Raw genomic sequence first — 14,888 nt, 5'->3', positions numbered from 1 at the left:
ATAACTATCATTAACATCACTGTACATTATTTTTGTCCATATCAGAAGTAAAGAGACCAATAATGGTAGAGAGATGTAGTAACACTGTTCTTGTTTTCCTTCATTTCCCTTCATTCATTCACACACGATGAATCTTTCTTTTTCATCATTTTGTTGGTAAATAAGATACCTGTTCAGACTCTGCGCGTGTGCCTTTGTGTGTGTATGCGTGTGTGTGTGTGTGTGTGCAGAGTGTGTGTGCAGAGTGTGAGCACAGAGAAGCCAGTTGTGGCCTAGCAGTAACCGACAAGGACTCACTGCTTTTAGATGGGGACCCGGACAAAACGGGTTATCATTCAATGCCTCCCTCGCCCTTTTCGGCTTTTTTCTTCCTCCTCTCTGACTCCCTGTGGTTATTGCGGTCGGGCTTTTTTCACTTTCTAGAAACAATTTGCAGAGCCACCCCTCTTTGCTGATTACGTTTCATGAAAGGCGATGGATTGCCTGGTAGTTTACACAATGGCTTCATTTGAGAACTGTATTTGCTGAACTCGAGGAATGCTTTCAATTTTCTTCTGCTTCTTGACAAACATTATTCCACACTCAAAGAATCATTAGTTTCATAGACGCCATTAAGACCACAAGCAATTTCCATATTCTGTTTCGGCCTGTCTGTTAGATCACTCCATGTTCTTCCCCAGTAAAAGCAGTCCTCTTGAAAATTTGAGTATGAAGAAGAAAGTAAGCATAAGGGTGAAGGAGAAGAAAAAAATGAATCAAATTTAAGGTAGGACGAGACAAAGCTAAACCGTAAAAGAAGAAAAGGACTAAAAACAGAAACCAAATAATGAAGCTTCACCCTTTTCTCTTTCACCACATCCATTGAGCTGATAGAAATGTAGAGGTTGCAAATTATGCAGGGTCGAATCAAAAGGAGTTGGAAGTGAGAACCCATTTGGCAACTTATACAGGAAAAGGTAGTGAAACACAAATTGAGTAAAAAGTCATATCTCTTTGAGCAAACATACATGAAAATGTCAGGCATGTATTTATGTCAACTTTATTGTTTTCTGATTTTTCTTTTTCCTTTTTTTTTTCCTTCTCTTCTGAGTGCCCTGCAGGCATTCACTAAATTGCCCTTCTTTTTTGGGGGCAACTAGAGGTTCTGGGACAGCAGTGTGGGGGCCACCACACTAATTTCACAGATTTGTGACAAAAGGGGAATTGAGGCTCCCAGAAAAGAATGGTGTGGGAAAGTGGTACCCACCCTATGTTGTTTTAGTTTTTTCTTGTTTTTTTTTTCTTGTGTGGGATTTGAGGAGGAAAAAATCCAATTATTTTTGGAGTTTTTTCAATCATGGTATTGTAAATACATGTCCCTCATAATTTTCTTGTGAATGACTTAAAACACTCCTAAATTCATAACAAAATCCAGTATAGTGCCCCACATTTGTCATAACTTTTTAATCTCCTTCCTAGGGTTTTACAAAAAAAAAACGACTAAGAAATCTCTTCTCAAAAGACTATAAATGCACTTTTTGGGTAGTTTCATGCGTGATCTATGCTTTTATCTATGTTGGGCATATCACATGTTGGAATTTTGTGTGCACCCATTTATTTATTACTTGAGAATTTCCAAGGGAAAAAAGATACATTTTGTATGAGCAAAATACCATTAGCAATTCTCTTATCTGACCCTTCAAACACAAGCCTTATTATCAATAAATAGAATAAACTGGACCAGTTTACATCCCCAAAATTTTACAGGATATTTTTGGCACTGTCGATGAAGATGCAAGACAGGCCCTTTTTGGGATATACCCAGCTGAAAACAAGGAAAAGCTTGCTTTGGGCTACTGTTCTTGTTATGTCATAAGATAGAAAGATGCCATAAAATTAATAATGATAATGACAACAATAATAATAAAATCATAAGCTGTAGATGACGAGTGTTGCCTTTTAGAAGGACAATTCTGAGAATTTCTGCTTCTGTGGATGTGATTCTCGTTGCTTTGCATGGTTGGTCTGCATTGCTATGCATGTGTGGCATTTGCTATAATAATGCATCATATTTAACTACTAAGTAAAAGGTGACAAGTGTTCTTCGACTTCTGAGAATGTTTCCCCATAACCTGCTTAAATTTCTGTAATGGAAGACTGTAGTTCCCATTTTGGTCATGTGGAGCCGAACCCTTTAAGATGGTTGTCCTTTCTCTCTTTAATTTACGCCTTCTTTCAATTTCCCTTTCTCCTTTCTTCCACCTGATCTCACATTTATGCATTAACCGCAGTAGACAAATTTAGAATCCCCTTTTCTCTCTTTCTCCTCCTCTTTCTCTTTTCCTGTGTGCGGAGATCTCTCCTTCATCTTTTTACTTCAGTTAAAATTCTTTTGGGTGATTCCATTTTCTTGATAGCACTTGTTTGCTGTCAAGAACTTCTGCTTTCAGGAATTTTCGGGCGGGGTTTGTCTTCTTTGGTGCAAGAAAAAACAACTTCATTGATGTGCCTGAGAGCTCCACAAATGTCCTGTCTGTAATCTGATTGAACAGAATCGCAGAGTTGCTTTTTTGGGATATAAATAACCAGAACAGGGAGTTTTGTTATTTTGGTCCACATCAAAATTTTTAGCAACCGAGTCCTTGACTTGGGCAGAACTAGACTGAATATCTTTCTATAAAGGTAACTTGTCTTCAACATCAATGAGAGCTTAAACTGAGCTTTTAGATGGCCCAAGAGCTCTGCATTATGCCTGGCTGGATCTAGATGCGATGCCTTAATCGCGTTAAATGTGTGTTAGTAATTAATATCCGGCCGTTAAGATGGAGCAATAGATCTAGAGACTCTTTTCTTTCTTAATGGAAGAGAAGGAAGCGTCGGTAAAAGTTTTACTAACGCGGCTTCCAGTGTCGTATTCAACCGCACTAGATCATGATTAAGATGCATAACAAGGCTGTGATTAAGTTTTTTGTTGGTAAGTGACGCAATTCTTCTATTAGAGTTTGATGTCTTTGATGAAATTATGAAACCATTAACTTTAACAAGTTAGAAAGAAGTGAAGAGTTAAATAAATACTCAGGGCAAATCCATTGGGTTTCCTTTCGCAATGGATACAATAACAAATTGTTAGCGCGGATACATGGATCAATTAGTCATTGTTCTTATTACCAAACGGCCCCTTAGTTCTTCGCTAAGTACTCTAATTCGAGATCTGGTTCCAATCTGACTGGACCTTCTTCGCTATGTTCTGATCTCGAGCTCAGCTCATGTAGACGGGCCATGAGTCTAGCCCAAGCTAACTCGTGGCCGTTAACGAAACGATTTTAATTGGATATCCAATTCATGGATTCAGATCATGAAACGAAAATTCATAAAAAAGTCCGGATCAGGTTGCGGCTTGCTGTATCGCCATTTAATTTTAGTCGGCTCAGGATCAGCAATCTTAAACCGAGTAATCTACCTCGGATCTGGATCCACACCAAATCCAAATATGATCCCGGAACCGGGTCGAGATCTCACTTAGCATCTCGGATTCGGATCTATCAAGATCTGAACTTTTTTTTAACCTTCTGTACCCGTACAGACCAACAAAAGCAATTCCAAGAAAACAAAAAGAAACGGAAAAAAAAAATCCAAAAGAACTAAGGAGAGGGACGAGGGCAGATTTGACTTCGAGTTAAACAAGTGAGGGCAGTATTGTAGTTTCAGATTGTAACGTTAAAAGCTGTGGTGGAACCCGATTCCGCCTCGACCACAGAGTCCGCCTGTCGCCCTCTCTCTCTCTCTCTCTCTCTCTACCTTTAAACGTTTAAATTTCTTGGTACGGCCCTCTTCGGCCCTACTTTCCTTGTTCTTTCCATTAATTTCCGCTTCTTCTTTTTTAACTCCGTTATTTATATGAAGGAAAATAAAATTTTAATGGTCCGAAGCGTCCCCTCGCAGTCCGCTGCCCCGCTTGTGACCCTGTCCTTTTGACTACTGAAATTTGAAATGACCTGCCTGCCCCCCATGAACATCAGGGGTATTTCGGTAATTGTGTTGATGACATTTTCTCCAGCTGTATCTAATCCTTCTCGTGGGAAATGACGCGCCTTCTTCACTTTGGTTTTTTTTTTTTTTTTTTTTATTTTCTCTACTTTTTGAAAAGGACGGCTTTGTCCTTGAAGAGAGAGAAGAAAGAGGACGGAGAGGTCATTGTTTGAGTTGGAGGAAGCACATGCATTTTTCTCGTTTGTCTTCTTTTTTTTTATTTATTATTATTTTTTTCTTTTGAGAAGAGAGTGCTGATTGACTTGTCATCGTGAAAAGATGGAGATGCAGGATAGCAGCACATAGAGATGCTCTTTTTATCATTTTTTTTTTCTTTCTTCTTCCCTTTTTTTCATTGGTTATACCAACTTTTACAAAAAAAAAATTAAGAAAAAAAATGTTCAGCCTATTCTATTTATTTTCCTTTTTATGAAATTCAACTTTTTGTGGAGCCTCTGCGCATGGGTCAATTGAGTTCAAACAAAGAAGGAAGAAATTGAAAAAAAAAAAAAAAGTAGGAAAAAGTAGGAGCAAATCGTGGAAAGGTATATGATAAGGGATGCCGTAGCATAAAGGGGAAGCATGTTTTCCATGAATGAAGCAGCGGCTAGTGGAGCTGATCCACTTCTTTCTCTTCTTCGCTTATCCTTCTCTTTTAATTTTCACTGGTGTAGATTGAAAGGAACCTGCCGCTTCTTGTGCTCCCATTGTTTTTCTCTCAAACAGTTCATTGGCTAAACAGGAAGACAAATATTTTGATAGCAAAGTAAATATAATGACTAAAGAGTTAAAGTTGTTTGCAATTAATCATATAACCTCATGTGGTGTAAAAAAGATTTCACCCACTGAAGAACTCATGTACTAAAAGTAAGCTAGGAATCTTCTTTAATTTTTGAAACAAATTCATGAAATAGTTACATAAATGATTGGGTGGAAGTTTCGGCACTCAAACATTGTATTTTTTTGTTTACATAAAAATAAATAATTAAAATTAAATACATAATTTTTGTTAAAAATAAATTAAGAAAGATAGGACAGGTTAAATCAACACAGCCACGTCAGTAGTCCAAAAAATAATAGAAAAGAATGGTGGGGCAGTATCTTAATTGGTGGTACAGTTATAATAACTTCATTGTTTTGTCATCGCGTGCGTTGATTTCATGGATATGCATTAAACAAGCTGGTTGAAGGAATGCCACACATATAAGCTTAGAGCATGATTTGAAGTTGATTGATTCACAATTATTGTTTTCCCTCAATGGGTGACACGAACCATGACTCGTCACAAGTTCGAGCCAAGCCAACACCTTTAACTACCACGACACCGCTGAGAAGCGTGTCCATGTGATGCAGATCGGAGATGAAAGTTTATGGCTTTATTATGGAGACTAAAGCTAGGGGTGTAACTGGGTCCGGTACTAGCTGGTATAAAAGTAACCTGATAAAACCCTCCTACCAGATCTGACCGGCCTATTTGCAATACCTTCGGACCCACTCATCGGTGTCCCACACATGTTGGCCTTACCCGCCTGTCTAGAACACGTACAAACATGTGAAGGAGAAGATTAAAAAGTACCAACATATTAACTTTAGCAAACCTAATAAGATCTTAAAATACTTGTTTTTTACTAGACACCAACGCAGTCTTAAATGTAGAAAAAAAAAAAAACACTTTTGAGAGAAGTTTATGATAATGTTCTCAAACTTAACTTGTGTGAATAATAATACTGATAATAAAGAATTGATGATGTTGGCAGCAAATTTTGCAATGAGACAAACTGTTCTTCGGGATAAAGATGCACGCAACGACACAAAGATCTGTCTTTCTGCTGAGCTCTGTTTCCCTTTTCCCAAAGCGGGTGCGGTGCGACGATGTTCACTAATCTCGCAGTTGATTTCGTTTTCAATGGAAAGCAGACGATGCCATCTGCCCTTTGTTTCCCAGACAACGGAAACGTGAACCGTCAGTTTAAATTGTGAGCTGGGAGAAGAGAGAGAGAGAGAGACATGGAATCCCGACTCAACTGTTGGTTGTTTTGGTGCCAAGCAGGATTAGAATTAGATTCCTCCTCATCTCCAGCATCGATGATTCACTGGGAAAGAAAAGCAACGAAAGAGAAGAAAAGGAAAGAAAGAAGACAAGCATGGAACAGTAAGAGGATCTAGTCAACCAGATGACAATCTTGAATGCTGTGTAATCTAGTCTTCTATGAGAATGCTGTTCGTGTAATGCAAAAGTGATTAGGTATCAAACAAAATATTCTCTCGATTAATTAAAGTAGAACATGATGACCTTTCGTGATTAGAAATCAGTGGTTGCTAAACACCAAGTCGCCGCAATGCCATGATCACCGAAAATCATATCTGCAAGAAAAAAAAAAACTACCCTTTAGTGCTTGTTTTTCTATTAATTTACTTAAAAATTGGAGTAGATTCGTACAACATGATCCATAAATCTTAGAGACAAATTTAGGAAACAATGTGCTACTATTACCAAACATGCTCTTATGTTTGGTAAATGGGCATATTTAAGAACACGGTAATATTCCAAAGAAGGCAGCATGGCTATTACCAAACACGCTTTTATTGTTGAAAGCATCTCTTGGATTCTATTTAGAAAGATGAAATACATTCACAACCACTCGCTTCTTTGTCGACATCGATATAATGACGAGAGTGAGAGAAAACTATTAATATGGTCCCTATTTCCTGCGGTGCATAAAACAAACTTAATTCCTAACGCGTGAATTTGATGCTGAAACGTCCTTTTTTGAAGGACTTAGTTCCACTAGTCAAACAGTGAGAAGGAATTCTTCGTTTCGCCTTTTCAGAAACAAAATGTTTGTGATTTTAAGTGCCACCCTTTCTCATGATTTTAATTTTTTAAAAGAAAAAGAAATCAATCGAAGAACTTTTCGGGGCTGTCTTTGATGTCCTTTGATATTATTAAATCCATTTTGACACGTCTTTGCAGATGCAGAAAAAGATTTACACTAAAAAATGTGATGTATTAAACTAACTAAAATTATATGTCAGGGACTTAAGATCTTAGCCTAAGACTCCCATATTGACGACAAGTTGGATCTAATATAAACGGGAAACGTTCTCATCCCAACCAAATGGCCCCTAATTGACATTCCGTCTTTCTCCTTTCAAAATCTTAAAACGCAAGAATTTATAATCTTACAAACTTTTTTGAGAATCCAAGGGTCATTATATCAAGGAAATCTACACTAAGGAAAGGGCTGAATAATATCAAGCCGAGAAAGATGGCGGATCCTTGGAGAAGTTGGATTTGGAATAATAAAGCTGTTCCAAGAGCCAAATCAAAATGAGTGTTGTAGATTAGCTACCCAAGACATGATTGAAAAAAGTAGGCTTCGGTCTTGTAAAGAATTGCTATTTCTGCAAAAAGAGATGTGAAACGAACTTTCATATCATGTGAGAACGTCCACCAATGGTTAAGGGATGGAATTCAGAGATTTAATATTCATTATGTGCATAATGAAGCATCTGCTCCTCTGGTGGTGGGAAGGAAGACTTAAGCAGAAATGGGCGAGAATGTTACTACTATCCATGGTGTTGTGGAACATTTGCAAGATACGAAATCTGTGTGTTCTTGATGGTGTAGAGGCTACAAATTAAGTTTGCTAATATTTGAAAATTTGACTATATACGACCAGTCTTGAAATATATTGATTATATATCTTGTATATTTTTTTATTAGATTCCTGTACATATTCAACCCTTCTGTCCATCAGATAAAGAAGAAGAGAGAAATAGATTAACATGTCATAAAACCAAAGGCGGAATCAATAAGTTCATGCTCCGGGGCATTAATTCAAGAACCCCGTATCTTTAAGGGCACCATTAGGTATAAATAAACAAAAAAAAAAAGAACACATTAATATAAAAATAAAAAAAAATTCGTGGACAAGTGCCCATAGTGGCTTCTATGTGGCTCTGCCATTTGCCCAATTGAGGTTCAAATTTTCATTTTAACTATTTTTTTTTTCCTTTTATTCCTAATCCCTTCATTTCTACAAGGATGAAAATATACCATTTTCTCTCTTCTTTCATTTCCTCTCATTTCACAATTTGCTTTAACATTTTCTTTGTTTTTATCTCCTTCAAAATTAAACAACCAAAATTAGCTATCCTTTTCTTTTCTTTCATGTCCCTCAATTCAAACACGCACAAAATGTCTGATTACCTCGAAATCTGGAATTTGGAATAGTTTATTGGTGACTGAAATCTGTCTGTCTGTGGCTTCGTCAGTACTCTAACGATCGACCAGTGGCTATTTTAAATCGAAGAATCTGATATGACATGGATGTTGGTGCCTCAAACAAACCTAGGGCATCGTCATAGGCCTTAAGACATGTCCATGAATGCAGGTGGCCCTTCTTGATCCAAAATCTGCGGATCAGAATCCCCCAGTTTGAGATGAAGTCGTAATCTAATGTTTTAGTCACCTTGCAACACAGAGGTCATGCATGTGCTCTTGTCACCAATAATAGCAAATTGATCTGCCGGATCATACAGTGCACAAGATAACTAGGAAATATACGCTATATACGCACAATTATGAAGCCAATATGTTTCATTCCCTTAGCTAATTTTGCTCTTAATACACATGGTCAACCAAGTTTTTTTTTTTTTTTCACATATTGTTATTGATAAAGAAAATTCTTATAAATTCATATCCTCAAAAGAACATCATAGTGTAGTTGGTCGAGCTTAGTTGGTCGAGCTTGTAAAAACTTAGTCATTAGTTTGATTTCATTGGATGCTTAACTTCTAAAGTGTTCTGTAAACACTGACATATGCTACCCTCAAATTGAAGGAAGTAATTGTAAATTCACCAAGTATCAAACCAACCGTGTCTCCTGCAAACATGATAAATGAAGGAGAGACTTTGGTATCTCTCTCCCTCAAGAATATCGTACCTCAAGTGACAGCCAAAGAAATAAGATGAATTCATATAAAATGTATATGCCACCCCAGGAACAAACATAAACATAGGGAACATGGTCATTTATCGAGATGGAACGGTGTTCAAGGTCTCTGAAACCGATGTTGATGCAAATAAATAATCGTTCTATTAAAGTGTCCTTACATCGGCCACCATCAAACGCTGTTTGAATTGTCTGGTAGGTACGTTGTATGATGCATAGCAGACAAGCACATAAATGGTCGCATTGAGGGTTTACCGCGTTGCATAAGAGCAAAATCTGATGAATCTACACACATAATATAGTATTTGGAAACTTCGACTCCAATATGGTCTTGATATGATATCTTATTATCTTTGGGATCTGATATTCTTATATTCAAAATCGGATCAAGTCTTGCAAGCCATCATGCTGTTTAAAGATCTGGATTTTGAGCCGGACCCGAGATCCATGTCACTCGTCAGGTAAGCCCTTGGGTGTGTTCTTAATTAAGTGTTTTGCCACCGGAATCCCCATCATCCGAACAAACATCTACCATGATCTTCGTCTCATGGACTCATCATGAGGTTTTTGAAATCTCACTTCTGCAGAATATACGCACGATATGATCTGACAACTTATGTGCTGCTACCATTTTCATACATGTCTCCCTTGTTTATTTTTTTATTCGGATTTGAATATTCGTACCGAGAAAATAAATATCGCGAGATTATGTTTTGCCGATAAATTCTCTGCGAATGCCATCATCCCTGTCGCAAAATCCACGGCCGACCAATCCAATCTTGGTGGATATACTCCTCTGTAGTTCTCTCCATCCAATGGTGTCATCCCAACTTCTTCCTTCTCCCTCTCCAAGCTTCATTTTGCCCTCCAACAATCTATGGGGAAATTGCAGAGTTGGTGGTGTTGGTCTTGCTGGTTCTGCATACCAACTGGCCTCAGGGATTACTTATCGTAATCAGGTTTGCAGAGCGCAATCTAGAGCAAGTGAGCAGCCATCGTCATGGCTGGCTCAGTTGCCAGAGGACGAGGTACAAGATGGTCCCATCCAGTTGCCACCATTGCCGTCTTCCTCCTCTTCTTCTTTTGGGGACCCTTTCGACACGTCCAACCCTTCGCCTATTCAGGTCTCCACCAGCGTTCTCCTCACCGGCGCTATTTCTGTCTTCCTCTTCCGTTCTCTGAGACGCCGAGCTCGCCGCGCCAAGGAGCTTGTGAGACTCTTTGCCCTTCACTTTCGGTTTAACCGGGTTCAGTTGAGTACTTGTAAGGTTTCAGAGTTTTAGGCCTTCTTGAATCAGGATTTGCGGTTCTGTTCTCCTCTTCTTCTTCCGACTGGAATTCTTTTGAAGATTTTATGTTGCTATGGAAGATTCTTCCCTTTTCCTGTCACTGATCAATTAAAATTTTCATACGGGTGTCAGAAATTGCGGTCTTCTGAAGCCAAAAGCTTGAAGGAAGAAGCTATTGAGAACTTAAAGGCCATGGGGACAACCACATTGAAGGAGGGGCCGCCACCCTCGCCCGTGCAAGCTTTACTCGGCGGCCTCGCTGCTGGAGCGATTGCGCTGATCCTCTACAAGTTCACCACCACCATTGAAGCTGCATTGAATCAGCAGGCCATCTCCGACAACTTCTCGGTCCGCTTCTGTCGCATTCTCCCCCATTTCAATTGTTACTGAATATCTTGTTTTGGCATTTTTGTTTCCCCAGTTTGCGATCGCTGGCCATCTAGTTTGAATCTTGCCCGCCAGACTTATCTGCAATTTATGTCTTTTTTCATGGTTGAACAGAAAATCCTCTTTTACAGATGTACGCTCCGTCGCATGAGATTTTCTTGTCAGCTTCAGATCGAACTGCTCATTCTCCCACAAGTAAAAACAGGACATGCTTGCACCTTGGCAAATGACGTGTTCCTTTGTGATTACCTTTCTTAAGGTAGTAGCACCTAGTTGATGGGGTAGAAATTACCAATGTCAAGAACGTTAGTCCCGAGTGAATCTCTTTTTTCACCATATTTTCCCTACGTTTTCTTCTAGGGGTTAGTCGCCATTGGATTTTTAAATACCCACTTCAGTATCCATTTTTTGACGGGTTTCTTCCAGATATCACAGTTCATAGCTGCCCGTTCTTTTCTCAAGTTCGAAATATGGAACGAGAGATCATGTCTACTGCACCTGCTGGCAATAGCAACAATTTTCTCTGTTTTTTGGTAGATGAATCATACCCACTGTAGACCGATGTTTTAATGTAGTTCCGCGCGTTTCTAGCGCCTTGAGTACGTACGTGTTTGTGTGCATTCATAGTTTCTAGTTTTCTATAGAGTTTGTGAAGCCATTATCAAATATAGTTATCGGTCTGTTACATGTGTCCCAGTTAACTTAGACCTGTAATCGGTGATTGCAGTTCTGAGCGTAGCATTAAACAATGATGTTACAGTTCAAAGTCAAAAGAAAATGCGTATAAAAAGTCATTTCTCTGTTGCCTTTAAAGCAATTCATCTAAAAGAATTGTATCCGTGCAACTGTTCTGCTAAAATATTTTACTGTGGCAGCATTTTCTCTCTCTATCTCCACAACCACCACCCCCCCCCCTTTTTCTCTCCCGGGTGAATTTCAGTTATTTGTATCACTGTTCTTCAGTTGAATGTAAAAAAGTTCTGTAGCTTCCGCTTTATTATATCTCTGATAACTTTCTGTGCTTAACAGGTTCGCCAAATAACTATAACAGTAAGGTATCTGTCAGACACTGCTTCTCACTCCAGTTTTAATTTAGATTCAGTTCACCTACACATTTCCGTGCTTGATGCAGGACAATCGTCAACGGTTTATGTTATCTTGCCACATTCGTGTTTGCCATTAATTCCATTGGCTTGATCCTTTACTCCGGCCAGCTCACAATTAACTCTTTCATGAGCACTTCCACTGATAGTATTCCTTCAGAGAGAAATAATGGCAAACAGATGAAAACAGGCACCTTAATTGATACACCAGCAGATAACGCAGGACCTGTCGCCACTGAGATGCAGAAAAGTGAGGATGATACACGATAGAAGTAATTGAACAAATAACAGTGAAGATTCCTGCCCAACTACATGTTCTACAGAGTCCAATGCTTGGAAGTCTAATATTCATGTACTGGCATGAGATTTGGCTCATGTCACATTTCTGCGCCTCTGCCTCAACTTGGTATCATGATGTTGCTGCTCAGTCTAACGCCTCCACATTCATATTGCAATAATAGCTCAGTTGATTCTGTATTGTTTCAAGACTGCATGATAAGATGGGAACAGTTATGGATAAAGCTTCCTGAGCTCTGTAATCGCACTCTTTTTATAACTGTGAAATTCAATTTGGTTTTTGTGGGCTCTTATTCTTATGCTTTCTACTCTCCTTACACTGTTAGCCTGCTGCCATGAATATACAGTACCTAAGGTGCCCTTATCATGAATCAATTAATTAACAAATCTCTTGTTTCTGGTTCTTGGTTCAGCTTCTTTTCTGTTTTATGTGCCTTAAGCCTTCTTTTGCTGTTCTTTGTTCAGAATTTCTGTGATTTCAATCAGACCTGAGATAGCAATAGGTTTAGGCTAGAGCTTTTCCGATCACCTGTTGATAGAGGGTTGAGTTGTTAACTGAAGGGGCACCGTCTTGGGTATGATCTGCAGGCCTAGACAGTGCAAAGGCTTTTAGGTTCTACTAGCAAGATTGCAGCACAAGTTTTTTTTTTTTTGGAACCTTCTGGGTACATCTAGTGGGCCAGACCCAGTTCCCTTTTGTGCCTGCCCTTATATGGTATGGTTGACCAGGCTTGTGCTTTGGCATTTTAAATATGGGAAGTTCTTACTCATGAAAAGAAGTTTGAACCTTTGAAGGTGTTTATGTGGCCCTTTAAGGGTACAGCATGTGGGCAAGTCCATGTAAAGTGGTTGCTGGGCAGCTGGGTGCAACTAATGTTGCCAATGCTGCAGCCAACATGTATAAGACCTTGCTTCATCTTTGCTTTAGCTTTACTGCAATGAGGTTTTCAGAGTTGAGAGGGTGAAAGAGGACAAAACAGGATGTAATGCTGGTTTATGCACTCACGCACAGACATACACATGTGGCCGCGCACCTGGCTCGTGTGTGTGTGTGTGCATGTGAATGTGTGATAGTGCTATATGACCAAGTGCTCTGAGCAGAAGCACAAAAGTGTTTTTCAGTATTTCAAGTTCGGCTATCATGTTCTAGTAGACCAGAGCTTGCAGATGAGATCGTCCGCGGAGTAGAGTAGATGTCTTGTTGAATATGTACGTCTCATTAAGGCTTTATTTAATACGGGTTAAGGATTGAATGTACAGATTAGGCCAAGACAAAAGCTGAGCTTTTCTTCTGGATTATGGAAAGGTTCCTTTAGGCCATTAAATGAGCATTAATGCAGCAAATTTAGCTTCAACTTTTGAGTATTTTGTAGCAGGTTTCTTGAAATAATCCTCAAGGGCATGCCCCCTGCAGATTATTTAGTGGAAAACTTATTAGTAATTCAACATGGAGTTGAGGAGTTACGACTGGGTTTTCCCTTTGAATTTGCATAGGCCATGGGGGAAAAGTTTTCTGGTCAAGGTATTTGGAGGGAATCTAAAGATCAACCAAGATGACCATTAAATCGAAAAGCTTTCATCAAACAAATGTTGTGTGCAATGTTAGTCTTGGATCTGAGAAGGTGCAAAAGTCTCCTGTCTGCTGTATCTGCAGTGCCCAAGGTGGCAGTTTCAAAACTAACGACATGGATGAAAATCTTACAAATGAGCACCTTATTTACATAAGGAAAAGCATACACAACTTTGTGAAAGCGTCAGCCAATCACCTTTTCCGTTCCTAACGCACCTAATTGTGAAAATTATATGACATATGAAGGTAGTTTTGTTATTTTTCAAAAGTTAGCATGTTTTTGTAAAATATTCTATTTTATTTCTCTTCAATAAGAATAGAATATTCGTTTCATCTAGAAATCCTCCTAAAGCCTACATATAGCCATACACAAAAATCGAATTGTGTTTTTTTCTCAAGTTCTTCGTGTGCTCTAAGTCAAAAGACAATTATTGCACTTGATTTAGTGGTGTAAATGGATGTAACGTACATGGGCAGGAGGGGAGAGGTTTGTGTCTATGGAGGAATCTTTGGCAGGGTCTTGATGGGTGGGAATTGATTAAAGGCAACACAGAATGACAGGTGAGACGAGGAGACAGAATCCATATATGAGTGATCAATGGAGAGGGCGTGTTCTCCTAGACATGGATTGATAGTCACCGATTTAAGATCCTCGTATTTGAGATCAACCTACCCCTTAGCGTGTGATTGATAGTCTCAGATTTGATATCGAACCATTAATTTAAAGATCATACCCTCCTCCCTTCGATCTTAAATGATGTTTTTTCAATGCAAAAAAGTAAAGTAATGATTTTAGGCATGGATCTTCAGTTTGATGAACCATAGAATCTTTTGTCGCATCAGCGAAAGCACGCCATATCAGATCCACATCAGATTCATGGGTTTCAAATCCAGAGTAATCAAATGCCCTTTCAAAAGCCTACAAGATGGTTGTTCCGCTTAACGATGATACTGATATGTGGGAAACAAGACGGCAGATGCAAAATCTCAGGTTCACTGACCAACCTGATGTGCTACAATGGAGTGTGAGAAAGTGAAACAAACAGCTTCCTCCCTTTCCTTCCAACCAAACAAGCGGTAAGGCAAGAGAAATTTTTCAAGGGAAGAGGAGGAGAGACGCAGGAGAAGTGGAGGAAATGCGTCTTGAGTACCAAAACTCCGGCGAGAACAAACTGGTTTCTGTACATGGCCTGTGAGGAGAGACTCCCCCCATAGTGGACAGGATTAAAAAACTAGCTTCTGTACATGGTCTTTTGATGTTGTGTTACAGCTTGTA

At 39.0% G+C, this 14,888-nt stretch overlaps 1 protein-coding gene across 3 annotated transcripts; it reads left to right on the top strand.

Moving 5' to 3' along the window:
• Positions 1-9,602: 9,602 nt before the first annotated feature.
• On the top strand, positions 9,603-12,335 carry LOC116249965 (uncharacterized). 3 transcript variants are annotated; one of them, XM_050076208.1, is made up of 5 exons: positions 9,603-10,177; positions 10,388-10,603; positions 10,757-10,901; positions 11,672-11,697; positions 11,775-11,883. In XM_050076208.1, exons 1-3 carry the CDS (start codon positions 9,701-9,703, stop codon positions 10,898-10,900), a joined length of 837 nt encoding a protein of 278 aa, XP_049932165.1. In that variant the 5' UTR covers positions 9,603-9,700; the 3' UTR covers position 10,901; positions 11,672-11,697; positions 11,775-11,883. The 3 variants fall into 3 exon arrangements, with proteins under 3 accessions (XP_049932165.1, XP_031479150.1, XP_031479142.1); XM_031623282.2 differs by lacking the exon at positions 10,757-10,901 and having other exon boundaries at positions 9,621-10,177; positions 11,775-12,335; XM_031623290.2 differs by lacking the exons at positions 11,672-11,697; positions 11,775-11,883 and having other exon boundaries at positions 10,757-11,655.
• The last annotated feature ends 2,553 nt before the right edge of the window (positions 12,336-14,888 follow it).

This window comes from Nymphaea colorata, chromosome 1 (genome assembly GCF_008831285.2).
Source record: "Nymphaea colorata isolate Beijing-Zhang1983 chromosome 1, ASM883128v2, whole genome shotgun sequence".
Taxonomy (NCBI): Eukaryota; Viridiplantae; Streptophyta; class Magnoliopsida; order Nymphaeales; family Nymphaeaceae; genus Nymphaea; species Nymphaea colorata.
The sequence above is the reverse complement of the archived record's forward strand: the minus strand, read 5'-3'. Positions and strand labels throughout refer to the sequence as shown.

Excerpts from the sequence above, each read along its gene's own strand:
- LOC116249965 (XM_031623282.2), top strand. The coding sequence starts at position 9,701 with ATGCCATCATCCCTGTCGCAAAATCCACGGCCGACCAATCCAATCTTG. Across the intron at positions 10,604-11,671 it reads CCATCTCCGACAACTTCTCG|GTTCGCCAAATAACTATAAC; the intron begins GTCCGCTTCTGT and ends TGTGCTTAACAG. Across the intron at positions 11,698-11,774 it reads CAAATAACTATAACAGTAAG|GACAATCGTCAACGGTTTAT; the intron begins GTATCTGTCAGA and ends TGCTTGATGCAG.